This window comes from Mus musculus, chromosome 4 (assembly GCF_000001635.26).
Source record: "Mus musculus strain C57BL/6J chromosome 4, GRCm38.p6 C57BL/6J".
NCBI lineage: Eukaryota > Metazoa > Chordata > Mammalia > Rodentia > Muridae > Mus > Mus musculus.
Window position 1 is genome coordinate 58,784,471 of NC_000070.6, and position 15,866 is coordinate 58,800,336.

At 36.7% G+C, this 15,866-nt stretch overlaps 2 protein-coding genes across 7 annotated transcripts in view; both read right to left on the reverse strand.

Annotated features, from left to right (window-relative positions):
- Positions 1-308: 308 nt before the first annotated feature.
- On the reverse strand, positions 309-1,250 carry Olfr267 (olfactory receptor 267). The gene has a single exon (NM_146920.2). The coding sequence runs from the start codon at positions 1,248-1,250 to the stop codon at positions 309-311; it is 942 nt and encodes a 313-aa protein (NP_667131.2).
- Positions 1,251-12,763: 11,513 nt separating this feature from the next.
- Positions 12,764-15,866, reverse strand: part of Ecpas (Ecm29 proteasome adaptor and scaffold) — a 120,515-nt gene continuing 117,412 nt past the window's right edge. For all 6 annotated transcript variants that reach the window (XM_006537850.4, XM_006537848.4, NM_172381.3 and 3 more), the window contains one exon: positions 12,764-15,850. In XM_006537850.4, the coding sequence (XP_006537913.1) occupies positions 15,711-15,850 (140 nt within the window). In that variant the 3' untranslated portion in view covers positions 12,764-15,710. The remainder of the gene's footprint in view (positions 15,851-15,866) is intronic.

Here is a 15,866-nt window from a genome sequence, read left to right on the forward strand (position 1 = left end):
GCAGTGATATTTACTGACTACATTTATCCAAGTTTTATTTTGGATTTGGAGCAAATTTCCAGTGACTGAATTGCTGTCCTCCCAACTATGACACACCAAAGACAAGAAGTATGAGTAAGTGACCTTTGGGACCTACTACATCCATAATAAATTAGTCTGAGTACAAATACCTCGTGACTGTGAAACTGAAAAAACTCATATTCAGGTCAGAGTCCTAAAGGGCTAAATCGTATCTAGAATTTCTCTGCTGAGTTCTGCCAATGGCAGGTGCATCCTTGGGAAAGTCATGGGTACCCAATAAAAGACAGTCACACACTTGGTGCCAAGGGCACTTTGCCCAGCAGTTTTATCATTGCATCTTTTACTTCTTTGTTTCTTAAGCTGTATATTATTGGGTTCAACATAGGGGTAAGCACTCCATAAAGCAACGAGATGATTTTGTCTATCTCTTGTGAGTTTGATGAAGAAGGCTTCAGGTACATGGAGAGAGCAGCCCCATAATATAAGATCACCACAGTCAAGTGTGCACCACAGGTTGAAAAAGCTTTGTTTCTTCCCTCTGTTGAACTGATCCTCAGAATTGTAGAAAGGATGAAGCCATAAGAGATGCAAATCAAGAGCATTGGAATGGGCAGAAGGAGAATACTGACCACCAGCATAACCAGGTCCATGAGCAGGGAACTCACGCAAGCTAGTTTTAGCACGGCAAGAATTTCACATGTGAAATGGTTGATGATGTTCCCACAGAGGGGAATCTGCAGGGCAAAACTAGTTTCCAGCAGAGCAGTCAGACAGCCTGTCACCCAGGAGATGGTGGCCATCTGCACACAGACTTGCCTGTTCATGATGATGGGGTACCTCAGAGGGTTACAGATGGCCACATAACGATCATAGGCCATCACCGCCAGAAGTATACACTCTGTGGACCCCATGGAAAGGGACAGGTACATCTGCACAGCACACCCAGAAAAGATAATGGTTTTCTTAGATGACAGCAAGTTCACAAGCAAAGTGGGAATAGAAGCAGACGTGTAACAGATATCCATGAAAGAGAGGTTTCCAAGAAACAAGTACATGGGGGTTTGAAGGCGTGAATCCAGGACAGTGATTAAGATAAGAGTACAGTTACCCAGGATGGTAACCAGATACATGACAAGGCTGAAGACAAACAGAACAATCTCTAACCTCGGGTACCGGGAAAATCCCTCTAGGAAAAAAAGGCTCCAAACAGTGACATTTTCTCCTGGCATTTCCTCACGAGCACCACCAGCACCAACAGCTATTCTAGAGAGATTCTCTTCATTTCATCTGAGGAGTATAAATACATATAATGTCCATTATGCTAGAACAGTACTTTCAGACTTATTTTCATTGTTATAAACAAAAGTTCACCACACACACACATACACACAAATTACAGGACAGGATGGTGTGCTTTTTGATATAAAGAGAAGAAAAGGACTCAATCCATTTGTTTAACCCACAACAAAGTTTAGAAAACAATGAAGCAGACAGCAGTATGCTAATTTAATATCTTTGTCAGCCCATAATCCTATCCTTCGCACAGTAGGTTTGCAACAAAGGTGTGAAAGTGACGGAATGAAGAAAAACATCAATAGCTATTGCATAAGTCCATTTTGAACTCTGTAAATTGAACACAATTTAGAAAAGTCGGCCACATACTTGAAGAGGTGACAGCTCATGCTAAAACTCAGGGCTAACCACTTCAGTGGTTAACGGAAGGAATGTTGACATAAATGAATTATTTTTAAAAGAAACTCTATGATGTTCCAGGTCTAAAAGAACTATCTGTTTTGCTAACACCTTAAAAAAACTTTTTTTTTCAAAATGGATGATGTGTAAAGCATTGGGGTTACACTTAAGAACCACTTTGTAAGTCAAACAAAATAACTTACCTCATTTAAGCACTGATATGTCCACTACAGTTTCTTTCACTACTGATCCCATACCTCATACTTAAAGAGTTCTAAAAGAAATTTGTTCTGGTAGTATTCTTATTATGTATTAAAATCTATGATTTCCAGGAAATACAGAAATTAAAATCTTTTAGAATTTTATTTAAGAGTTTTCTTGAAAATAAAAGTGATAGTTATAAAATGGGTACTTTGGAGTTTACTTTTTCCATGTTTCATTAACAAAAATTAAAACCCCAAAAATTAAAAATTAAAATTGGTAACAAAAAAAACCCAAAAAAACAAACAAAACAAAATAAAACAAAAACCCCAAACCATATCTTGCTTTTGCACTTACATTGCTCATTACCACTGTCAAACCTTTTCTTTCCCTTCTGATTCTCTCCAGACTTTCTTCAAACACATATGCTCTCAAATATTCCTTCCACTGGCATCCTGCCATGTTGCCACTGTCTCTGCTTGCTTTCTTAGAAAGATCCACCGGTCAGATGGTCCATGTCACAGTACTTCAGCCTTTGTTTCTGTTTCTTGCTTCCAACCAGTCAGTCTTCTCCACATTCTCTGCCTTTCAGAAGTTGACATCAACAGAGACGGTGAACATGGTACTGGCATGACAGAGTATTAGTGTGTGGATGACAGAGACGTGGTTTATCAAAGTGCTTCCATCACAACACATTATCTTTCCCTTCTCCTTCCACTGTGGCTCGTCTCTTCCCAGTTAACAAGTGCTTTTACTTATTTCTCCCATTTTACTCACTGATTCCTAAGCAGCTTACACTGCAAGTCCAAACAGTATCAGTAACATTGAATGTAGCTTTAGTATGCTAGAAAAAATTTTCAGAATTCCTCCTCTCTATGGTAACCAAACATAAAGTTTTAGCTTTTCTTCTTAATATTTTCTTTCATCAAAAATCATTGATTCTTAGTCATTAGTTAACAAATTATTTCTTATGGATTTTCTGCACATTTTAATACTTAATAAAACCCCTGCCAAGTAAATTATTATACAAAGTTACTTTAAAGAAAAAAAGTGTATACTCGTGTTAAAACCAAAGTTAGCATGGGTGCTCAGAACTTGATATTTTGATACTGCACAAAAATAGTAATCAAAGAAAAATGGTTCTCCCACCTGAATCCCATGCTATAAACTCCAAATAAAAATGTTTTATGATATGTTCCACAAGTTAGTTATGGTTGGTTATATGTAAAGAAGAATGAATATATCTACATTTAAAATCTGAAATGCTATAGAAAAATCAATTATGCAATGCATTTCTTTCAAAATGACCAGATGTTACAAACATAACCAAAATTACCAAAGGATCCCAAACTGCAGTACTATATACATTTAAATCACTTGTTTTGGGGGAATACTCATTGTCCCTGAACAATTTAAAGTTTAGCAGCTGCATTACACAGAGGTTTGCAACTTCTCATCCTTCAGGGATAATGCCCCAAAGATCCCATTATATCAAACTTTTAAACACTTCAAAAAAACCAACCATAGACTCTTCAAAATACTTGCAAAGACCTAATAAAAACAAAGTTTGTTATTCCTCTTTATCCATCCATCTCAAATTGTCTAAAAAAAATGTAAGTGGCTATAATATAGTATATTCTGGTAGAGTTTTGGGGATATATATATATATATACACCATATCATCTGAGAATACTGACACTGACTTCTTCTTTTTCAATTTGTATCCGCTTGATCTCCTTTAGTTGTCTTATAGCTCTAGCCAGAACTTCAATTACTATATTGAAGAAATAAGGAGAGAGTGGATAGCCTTGCCTTGTCCCTGATTTTAGTGGAATTGCTTTAATTTTCTCTCCACTTAATTTGATGTTGACTATTGACTTGCTATACTATTGCCTTTACTGTGTTTAGGTATATGCCTTGTATTGCTGATCCTTCAAGACTTTTAACATGAGCGGATTTGAATTTTGTCAAAAGCTTTTCAGCAGCTAATGTGATGGTCACATGATTATTTTTATTTCAGCTTATGTGGCGGATTACATTGAGGTATTTTCATATATTGAACCACCTTGAATCCCTGCAATGAAGCCTACTTGATCATGGTAGATGATGTTTTTCATGTTTGGTTTGCAAGCACTTTATTGAGTATTTTTACATCAATGTTCATAATGAAAATTGGTCTGAAATTCTCTTTGTTGAGTCTTTGTGTGGTTTAGCTATCAGGGTGACCATGGCTTCATAGATTGAGTTTGGCAATGTGCCTTCTGTTTCTATTTTGTGGAATAGTTTGAGGAGTATTGGTATTAGCTCTTCTTTGAAAATGAATTCTGCACTAAAACCATCTGGCCATTTTTATTATGTTAATCCTACCAATCCATAAGCATGAGAAATCTTTCCATCTTCTGAGGTCTTCCTTGATTTCTTTCTTCAGAGACTTGAAGCTCTTGTTATACAGATCTTTCACTTGTTTGGTTAGAGTTACACCGAGATATTTTATATTATTTGTGACTACTATGGATGGTGTTGTTTCCCTTGAAATGCTTTCCTAAAGATCAGTGGTCACATTTCTCCTATCAGAGGGCAACAAGGCAGTAAGAATTTTATGACAATTGAAAAGGAGACAATAGAAAATTAGAAATCAACTAAAAAAAAAGCCTCTGGATTTGGTTATAAATCACAGTAAAATTTAGATATATGACTAGTAGATATTAAGTTTTAATATGAGATCCCTCACATTTTTTTATGTAGGCACTTAGTGATTTGAGCTCTTCTCTAAGAACTATCTTTGTTATATTTCATAGATTTTGGCATGTTGCGTTTTCATTTTCTTTTTCTTTCCATTTATTTATTTATTTATTTATTTATTTATTTATTTATTTATTTATTTATTTATTTATCGAGACAGGGTTTCTCTCTGTAGCTCTGGCTATCCTGGAACTCACTCTACAGACCAGGCTGACCTCAAACTCAGAAATCCGCCTGCCTCTGCCTCCCAAGTGCTGGAATTAGCATTTTCATTCAATTTTTAAAAGCTTTTGGTTTTGTTTTTTTTGTTGTTTTTTTGTCTTGACCAAATTTTCATTCAGTAGTGAGTTCTGCTACCATGATTTTGTGTTTCAATTGCTGACATCTAGCTTTAATTCATTGGGATAAGATAGGAATTCGAATGTTTCAAATTTCCTGGTTTTGTTGAGATTTGTTTTCAAATATATAGTCAGTTTTGGAGAAATTTCTACAGACTGCTGAGAAGAGAATGAATTCTTTATTTTCAGGTGGAATATTCTGTAGATGGTAAGTTCACTTGATTTATTATAATATTTAACTCTAGAGTTTCTTATTTCATTTTTATTTGAATAACTTTTCTATTGGTAAGAGGAGGTATCAAAGTCACTCATTATCACTGTTTAGGCTTGATGTATCATTTTGGATATAATTGTGTTTTTTTTTATGAAATTTGGCAACAATGTGTGAGATGCATAAATGATTAGAATCCTATTCTCTTGATGAATTTTAAAAATGACTATGTAGGGCCGGCCGTGGTGGCACACGCCTTTAATCCCAGCACTCGGGAGGCAGAGGCAGGTGGATTTCTGAGTTTGAGGCCAGCCTGATCTACAAAGTGAGTTCCAGGATAGCCAGGGCTACACAGAGAAACCCTGTCTCAAACAAACAAACAAACAAACAAAAAGATTATGTAGTGTCTTTAGTGTCTTTATCTCATCTGATTAGTTTCAGCTAGAAGTCTATTTTGTCAGATATTAAAATCATTCTGCCTTGTTTCTTGGATCTGTTTGCTTGGGATTACAAGCACACATGCAGTTGTCTGGCATGTCTGCCTACATGTTGAGTGTCCGAATTCAAATCTCCATACTTGCTCAACAATCACTTTACCCATTGATCCATCTCAACAGCAATTTATATTCTATGATACTTACTAGATATGTAATATTAGAGTATTTTCTTTCTATCTCACTGTGAGCTGTCTTTGTATGTTTTGACAGTGTCCTATGAAAACACATACAAAAGTTTTCATTTATAAAGTTCTATTTATATTTTAGTTTGTTACTTGAGTTTCTGGTATCTAAGAATACTCCCCCCCCCCCAACCCAATAATTTGTGTCTACACTTGTTTTTAAGAATTACAATTTGAGTTTCTTTTTTTTTTTTTTCTGAGATTTATTTATGTATATGGGTACTTGTCTGCATGTACAGTTGCACACCAGAAGAGGGCATCAGACAGATGTGAGATGCCATGTGGGTGCTTGGAACTGAACATAGACCCTTTGGAAGAGCAGTGAGTGCTCTTAACCACTGAGCCATCTTTCCAGCACACATAGTTTTAGTTTTTACATTCTTTATATCTAACAAAACTTTGGGATTTTTGTCTGATACAGGGAAGAAGTCCAACTCCATACATTTGCAGGTAAACATCCATTACCAGTATCATTTATTTTAAAAAAAAAAGCAACTTTCTCTGCTGAAAACAAGACTATAAATATGGATCACTATTCTACCCCCTTCGTCTACATGCCAATCCTTATAACAATACCATAGACATTGAACTACTGTGGTTCTGCAGTACATTTTTTTAAAAAATATGTGAATAATCCAATTTGTTGTTTTTCAAAGCATTTTATTTATTCTGGTCTCTGGCATTCCATATGAATGCTAGGATTAGTCTTTTTTTCTGCAAAGAATCCATTTCCAATTTTGAGAGCAATTGTGTTGAACCTGGAAGAGTTAACAATAGTAAGTCTTCTAACCATGATCCCAGACTATCTTCTCAGTTAATTAGCTATTCTATTCTTTTTTTTCAATAATGTTTTGAATTCCCATTGTGTAATTTTTACATTTGTTTCATCATCCATTCCTAAGGTTTTTATTCTTTTGAGTAAAAAATTATTTTGCAAATGAAAATTTTCTTAGTTTCAGTTAGACTGCCCATTGACATTATATATGAATAAACTGATTTTTATAAATCAGTCTTGTATTCTCTGCTTTGCCAAACTGGTTTGTTAGCTCTAATATACTTTCTGATTATTTAGAATGTTCACTATATTTAATATCATCATCTGGAAATTTTCTTTCATTTTCTTCTCCAAGTTGGTTTCTTCACCAATTTCCCCAGCTAGAACTGTCAGTTCAATGTTGCATAAATTTAATAAGGGTAAACATGGGCTGGAGAGATGGCTCAGTAGTTAAGAGCACTGACTGCTCTTCCTGAGTTCAATTCCCAGCAACCACATGGTGGCTTACAACCATCTGAAATGGAATCGGATGCTCTTTTCTGCTGTGTCTAAAGACAGCTACAGTGTTCTCATACACAGAATTTTTTTTTTTAAAGAGTAAACATCTGAATCCCATTTCTGATCTTAGCGTGAAACAGATTTTCATCACTATGGACCATGCAATCCCACGTTGTACAGTGATGTGGTATTAATACTGTATGCTGAGTGTGCTGTTGATGCTGCTACCATGTTTATGAAGTTTCTTCTATTCCTAATGGTAAAAAATTCTCATGGAGTGCTGGATTTTACCAAACACTTTTCTGCATCCAGTGGACATATCATGAGGTGTGTATCTTTTTTTTTTAATTATGATGCATTATACTAATTCTCTTATGTTAAGGCAATCTTATATTCTTGGGATAATTTCATATGGTTATGATGAATAATACCTTTACTTCACCTGGCTTCTAGCATTTTGCGGGTAATTATAATGAAATTTTAATCTGCAGTTTTTCATCTTACTTCTTTCTCAGTTTGCTTATCAGGGTAACTAATACTGGCCTCATAAAATGATAAGGGAAATACTCCCTCTTATGTTTTTTAGGAGGAAGTAGCATTTAAGGTATTTGGTCAAATTCACCATCTAGGCATGGTATTTCCTTTGTGAGCAGTTATCTGTATAATTAACTCAATTTCTTTTGTGTGTGTGTGTGAATTTTTATTCATAGAAAATGTGGTATTGGAGAAAGAGAAACCTAGGTTACAAAATATTCTATATAGTACTTGACCTGGACTGTATAAGCAAGTAACATTCTAAATTAAAGTACACCAGAAACATCAGATTATCAAATGTAATGAGTGTTCATTGACTAAAATACTTTTTTTTACCTTATTACTGTTTTTGAGTGGAAGATATAACAGATACATATGGTTTAAAAATCAAAGATTAAAATGTTACATTTGCTGGGCAGTGGTGGTGCATGCCTTTAATCCCAGCATTTGGGAGGCAGAGGCAGGAGGATTTCTGAGTTCAAGGCTAGCCTGGTCTTCAGAGTGAGCTCCAGGACAGCCAGAGCTACACAGAGAAACCCTGTCTCGAAAAACAACCACCAAAAAAAAGTTACATTTTAAAAAATAAGTATCTTTTCTCTTGCTGAAACTTGATGTCACAGGTCTCAATCCATGACAACCATCACAAATCAATTTCTTTTTATTAGATATTTTCTTTACATTTCAAATGTTATCCCCTTTCCTAGTTTCCCCTCCGAAAACCCCCATCCATTCCCCCATCGCCTGTTCACCAACCCATCCACTCCCTCTTCCTGGCCCTGGCAGTACCCTATACTAGGGCACATAACCTTCACAGGACCAAGGGCCTCTCCTACCATTGATGACCAACTAGGCCATCCTCTGCTACATATGCAGCTAGAGCCATGAGTTCCACCATGTGTTATCTTTGGTTGGTGGTTTAGTCCCTGGGAGCTCTGGAGATACTGGTTAGTTCATATTGTTGTTCCTCCTATAGGGCTGCAAACCCCTTCAGCTCCTTGGGTACTTTCTCTAGCTCCTTCACTGGGGACCCTGTGCTCCATCCAATGGATGGCTGTGAGCATTCACTTCTGTATTTGTCAGGCACTGGCAGAGCCTCTCAGGAGACAGCTCTATCAGGCTCCTGGCAGCAAGCTCTTGTTGGCATCCACAATAGTGTCTGATTTTGGTGGTTGTTTATGGGATGCATCCCCAAGTGGGGCAGTCTCTGTTACACACTTTGTAACTTCATGGGTATTTTGTTCCTCCTTCTAAGAAGGACCAAAGTATCCACACTTTGGTCTTCCTTCTTCTTGGGTTTCATGTTTTGCGAATTGTATCTTGGGTTTTCCAAGCTTCTGGGTTAATATCCACTTATCAGGGAGTGCATATCATATGTGTTCTTTTGTGATTGGGTTACCTCACTCAGGATGATATCCTCCAGATGCATCCATTTGCCTAAGAATTTCATGAATTCAATGGTTTTAATTGCTGAGTAGTACTCCATTGTGTAAATGTACCACGTTTTCTGTATCCACTCCTCTGTTGAAGGACATCTGGGTTCTTTCCAGCTTCTGGCTATTATAAATAAGGCTATGAACATAATGGAGCATGTGTCCTTATTACAAGTTGGAATATCTTCTGGGTATATGCCCAGGAATGGTATTGCTGGACCCTCCAGTAGTACTATGTCCAATTTTCTGAGGAATCGCCAAACTGATTTCCAGTTTTTGATGAACTTAAAAGCACTCACAGAATACTAGTCTATTTAAGTAAGCTTTAAAGGAACTAGTGATGAAACAGATCCACTTGTATGCCTTACCCTTCTCATTTTCTTCTATCAATTCTGAGATAGAACTCAGGTTTGGTGGACCTTATGATTTCTGTCATAATTCCACACACCTCTGCATGGAAGCAGCAATAGACTTGTAAACAGACAGACCCTGCTATGTTCCAATGATACTTTATCTATAAAAACAGGGAGCAGGCTGGATTTGCCCTGTGAGCCATAGTTACATCACAGTAGTAAGATGGACTCGATGCTTATACAATGACACAATTAAGAACCAAATCAGGGAATAATTAAATTTTGCTAATGAAGTAATACAGAAGTGAGATGATTTTCATAGACTTTACTAAGTCCTTAAGACTCTATTTGGCATTCTACTTCCTTTTTTTCTTTAAAAATGAGATTTAAAGGAAAACTCATTTTGTTAAAATTAAATTAAAAATATTCCATCATCTTGTACAAAAAGCAGTAGGTACTATTCAAAGTTTCACAATAATATAGTTTTAATTACATAAAAATAAGTAGCATAATATTTGGTACCAAAAATAAGGCCAAAAGTCACATCAAGAACACTAATTTCCATTTAATAGCAACACAAACCCAAAGAAAACAAATGATTTAATTCCATTGAGGAAATTTCTAATCAATTTCTGATATTTCTAATCAATCATTTTACAATTTTTCAGCCAACAATGACTACCTTTTTAGATATGACAAATCCACTTGTGTACCATTATATATTTGATAAAGCAAATCTAATGCCTATAGTTATCAAGTTGTTAAAACTTTATCTTCCTCTCGATCATCCAACCCATGCACAGGAGCAAGCTCACCGTTTGTAATCCAGATGTGTAACTAACAGATATTGGTCTATGTATCTGCTTCAATGTTAGCATCATATTTTTTATTCACTTCTTAGTATAATATGAAAACAAGTATGATATTTTTGGCATTACTTATTTTGTTCTGGACTGCTTTAGTTATTTGAGGTGCTTTTGCTTCATGTTAGGACTAGCTCTGTGAAGAATTTGGTAGCATATTCATTTTATTATGTACTGAATTCTGTCAATCCATGAACATTACATTTTCTAGAGCCTTCAGTGTTATAGTTTTCATTGCAGAGGACTTTATAACCTTTCATTAGGTTTATTCTTGTATGTTTTTTTCTGTTGGGTTTTGTCTGTTGAGTGTAATTATTTCCTGATTTCTTGCTCAGCGTGTTCATTATTGGTATATAAGGAGAGCTATGTTGATCTTTGTAGCATAATATTTTGCTGAAGATATTAGCTGTAAGCCTTTGGGGTCTTCTAAGTAAAATCACATTTAGAACAGAAAATAGGAATTGAAAAAGCAGCTCAGAGCACAGATCCCTTTTGGGGACTGCAGCAGTTCCAGCAATGCCCTTGGTTCTCTAGCCAGGAATATCAGAAGGGAACACAGGGGCCTTATCTCCTAAATGAATGCCCCCTGCCTGGAGCCTGTCTTTAAGGAAAACTCTATTCCAGGCACTAAATGCTTCTGTGAGCAGCTTCAGGACTGGACCACTGAAGTTTCTGGTAAAAATAGGATATATCAACATCCCCACCCCACCCCAAGCCCCCAATTTCAGCCCATTTCCTAATCAATGAGAAGCATTACTTCTAGCTGAGAATGGAATCTCTGGCCTGAGTGGAGACCTAACATTCTAGTTAGGCCAGTCAATCACCTGACTAAGGGACCATGCCCTGGGAAGGCTGCTTTACCTTAAACCACATTACAGAGATAGGAAGAATAGTTACCCCTTTCCCTTAGTGCAATTGCTCAGACCCATAGCGATGCATCTTCGTAAGTCTGACCACTTTTCTGAATCAGAAAAGTACTTGTTTCCCACATTTCCCCCAAGCATGTGTTTAATGACACTTTGAACCTGACTCTTTTCCTAAAACACTACTGCCTCTCTTTTGCATGTGACTTTTTTTTTTTAACCCTACAGTTCAATTTTGGCATGCCATATGTATCTAAATGTTTATTCATTTCCTCTAAATCTCCCAGTTTAAGTTTTCAAAATATTCCCTAGCGGTCTCTGCTGGGATTACCTTCTCTAGCTATAAGTCACCCTGAGGTAGGGAGAAGGTTATGGAACCCTAGTAACCCATCCCAACTGTCTCGTTTAACAGCAAACCGCACATGCAGAAAAGGCAAGTCTCGGGCTAAGCAATATTTGTCAAGGTCTCTGCAGTAACCAGTGTTAGCCACAGAAGGCAGGATCAACCACAACTTCCACATGCTCCTCAAAGCCTAAAATCTGACCCTCTGCACAGCTGCCTCTCACAGCCTTTTGCCATGAAGATACTGTGGCAGGGTATCCTTGAGATGTCTTTTCTCACATCTCCAAGGTTGCTCCATGTCAAACAGGTTCCCTCTCAAGGTAAAGGTACCTGGCTATAAAGCAACCTGAGATGTACAGAAAAATGAAAGACTCCTTCTCTTATGTTAGCCTGCAGTGCAGGAGTCACTGTCACACCATATTTAAGGCTTTTGAAGACTATGGGTATCTTCTTCAGAGCTGTCAATCTGCTATCAACAGAGCTGCCTGACTTACCTTCTGGTTGCAGGTACATGGCCCCCTCCCAGGCAAGAAAGCCAGGGTTAGAGTTGTGAGCTGCTTATTTTCTTCATCACATTGCAAATTTTCCATGCTTTTCATCTGTCTTTACCATTAGTCATGTTCTTTCCCGAGAATATCCTAGTTTCACCTCTTCTTATAATAGTCATCAAGTGAAAACATTTCATCAACCATCTTACCCTCCCCTCTGCCCACTGCAAATCCAAAATCCCTGAACACACCATTACAACGGTTACACATTTCTATAAACATCATTTGAAAGACTGGTTATTTCCATGTTTTGTAACATTCTTTCTCATCAATTTGAAACCAGTATAAGATTACTAAAGGCACTTAACAGCTCAGGCTGGTAAACGTTTATCTGGGACTAAGCAACATGTTTTATTTTAATCCTATCTTCCACACTGGAAGTATGCTCTCAACAGTGATATATGTTCACCTTGATCAACAGAACCGCCTGTTGTTTCCACTTGCTCATGGAAAGTCACTTTTATCAGAAAACTGTATCGTGAAATAATTTTCTTCCAAGATGTGGCAGCAGCAGTTCATAATGACTTGGAATCCCAAACATTTAAGCCTGCAACTGTTAACTAGACGTAGCTGAGAGCACCAGGCAGTAAGGCTTCTCTCCTTGCTGAGCTAGTCAATGTGTTAGCAGTCAGATTACTTTCCTGCGGAACTAGTAAAAACTAAAAGCACTACTTCAAAACACCAGGTCATGCAGCTTTTATTTACCATTTAATATCTTTGGGGAGTGAGGTTTTTTTCTTTCCAGTAAGTCTATTTCATGCTTAGGTAGCTAAGTACATATTGCAGAGGATCTATGAAGTTGCATATAAAATACAAAAATCTGTTACATATACATCCATTTAATGACAGATTGCACAGTTCAGTAAGTGCCAATGTCAAAATAACTCCCTGAACTTAACAAGCAGCATGAATTACTGTGACAGCAGCAGGTAGAAATGTTCCACAAGGGCAGGTAGTGCTCACACAGCACAACTGCTGATAGGGCACCAACCAGTGAGGTCACATCTTTATTCTTTTTCTTACTGTAAATACATGAGTTAAAAAAAAAAAAAAAAAAAAAAAAAAAAAAAAGAAGGACAAAGCAATGGGGATTTGGTACCCTTTTACTTAAGTGGACTGTGTTATAGACAAAATCCCCTAGGAACTATAAATAAGACACAAACATTCAATCAAACAGCTACTCTTGACCACCAAAACTGTAGACCATTTTCATGGTTAATCCAACTGCTACAATCCAGGTATCTTTTCCATGTCTCAATAAAGATACAGTTACTGCACTAATGGCAGGAATAAGGAACAAGTCCTCCAAACTAGTTATATTTGTATGGCAAACAGAAATGAATAGAGAGAGGAAATCAAGTCATTCGAGATAGCTTTGGCAAATAAGGACTGATGATATATGCATGTACAGGTACTTTTACCACGTGTTCCACAATTAGAGAGTCCTGATTAAAATAAACATATATATGTATCGCAAACATAAACTGTATTTGAAACAGTAACACAGCATTCATTACTAGCTGTGAAAATGATGGGGCTGGCGAACATGAAGGTATTAAGTATGTAATTAAGTATATAATTAAGTATTAAGTATATAATTAGTGCTCAGGAACGTAAAAGAAATGTAATGCAATTGCACTAAGGTTCAGGTGTCTTAGCACCATCTCAGCACCAAGGGAAACCCCCAATGTTAAATAACAAGAAACTATAAAAGCATAAAATTTGATGAGGTTTCAACACTTGCTACAAACCAAGTACATTATTCTTGCCCTTACCCTCTCATCTTCAACAACAACTTGACCTGCACTGCATCCTTGCCAAGGAAGCATCCTGGATACAACAATTAAAGTCAGGTAGGTCCTTAGTGCATCCAATGCTGGTCCAAAACCCATCATATCCCGAGAGGCCAGAGCTTTCTAAAAAACATTTGAAGCCATTTGTTTTTCACTAAAGCGAAAGCCATTCTTAAATGCAATTCTACAACAGATTCTTTAAAATTCATGATGTTCTACAAACTCACTACTACAGCCCAGTATCAGCCAAGATGATACTGAGTGAGCAATGAACATTTTAGTTAGAAAGCCTTTTTCAATCAGAAACAGTCTCAAATACAGTAGAAGTTTAGGTATTATCAGTGGCAGTATTATTCAAACTTAAATAGCAACCTAGTTTGTGAATCAGGAAATGATTTAGTGAGTCTGAAGAACATTTACAACAGTGAGACACAGAGATGAAAGTCTATCAAACTTAGCAACTAAGCATTTCTTCATGAAACATTTCAGTTAAAGGTTTTACATTCACACATACATACACCAACACTCACACACACAGACACACACACATTATGAATCAAATGTTAAGTTATTTTTATTGTGAGTCACAGTTAAAAATTTTTTGAAATACACTCGTCTGGAGACTACCAAACTAAACATGGAGTTTCTACCAAAAATAGTGAACATAAAGATTCCAGGTGTTGATGTCATCAAGGAGATAGTATTGAATATATAAATCAGTCTTGTGCTCCAAAAAGACAAGCTAGAGTTTTTAGCTTACTATAGACACCTAAGTTAAACCAACCCTGCACCCTTCAGCAGGTACAGGAGCAGCAGAAAGCAGGAAAAAGACCCTGGCAACAACAGTTTACTTGAAGTGGTATCATGCTAATTTGAGAGCGGGCACTTAAAAAACAGAAATTCTCAGTTATCTAAAAGACTTTCCATCTGTCCTTCCAAGTCACACTGTATGCATGACAGTTAGGAGTAGAAAATGTTAAGTTACTGTTACAGTTTTAAGATTTTTAAGTGGTCTAAATCAAGGTAATCTCTAATTTTTACTGCTGTTTTAGATTTTGGAAAAATACATGATCACAAATACAGACAGACTTGCTCTAATCTTGCTCCAATCTATTTTCATCTTCCAGTAAAAGGACATCTGTCAAAATTTTATGGAACTCAAATTATTCTCAACCTATAAACATCCTGAACAACCATTTCCTAAAAATTGACCACCTATATGCACGAGAAATGCAGAGCATGTGACTTCAAGAATCCAGTGATTAGGGTCAGTTTAGCTCTAGTATAGGAAGTATTGTATGACTCCCTAAATGTACCTCACTTTGGGAGTTTCTAGGATAGGGGCAGAGTAAACACTGGTTTGGTAACAGGTTGAGAAAATATCCAAGACAGGATATTAAACTTTGGGTCTGTGGCCTTGGCTCCTGGCCTCAGAAAGCTGCTTTGTCATCCCCAATCCTGCTTCATAGGGAGTGACTTACAGGATCCCTGACTACACGGATTTTAACATGGATGTAGTTCTAAGATGTTAATCCTGTTTGTCCTGTATTTCATTTATAGTAGTTTCAGTTCTTTTAGCAATGATGGTTGCCAGACATATCAAAAACCCAAGTTAATAAGCTCGCTTACCCACAGACTTTAAAGACAAGTAAAATAAAGCTAATAAGGAGCAAAATTTAAGGCTTTTTTTCTTTTTATTTCAGCCACGGAATGATGCATGCTACAGAGTAACCTTTACTTTCCCCCACTTGGTTTTTTTTTTTTTAAATACCACCATTTCCAATCCCAAAAGAACATGGCACTTGTTTGTTTCTTCCCCTTCTCATTCATTCCAGACTTTCAAGTGTTTTCTTCAATACTGAGGCTTTCTCCTGCAGCTCTGGTCTGTTGTCTGTCTCCATAGTAGCTAAAGACTCAATCAGAAGTCCTCTGCATTCTGCTGTCAAACTTTCCCATTGTTTAGCTTCTGAATGGAAAGAAAA

Coding starts and splice junctions, on each gene's coding strand:
- Olfr267 (NM_146920.2), bottom strand. CDS start 1,250: ATGCCAGGAGAAAATGTCACTGTTTGGAGCCTTTTTTTCCTAGAGGGA.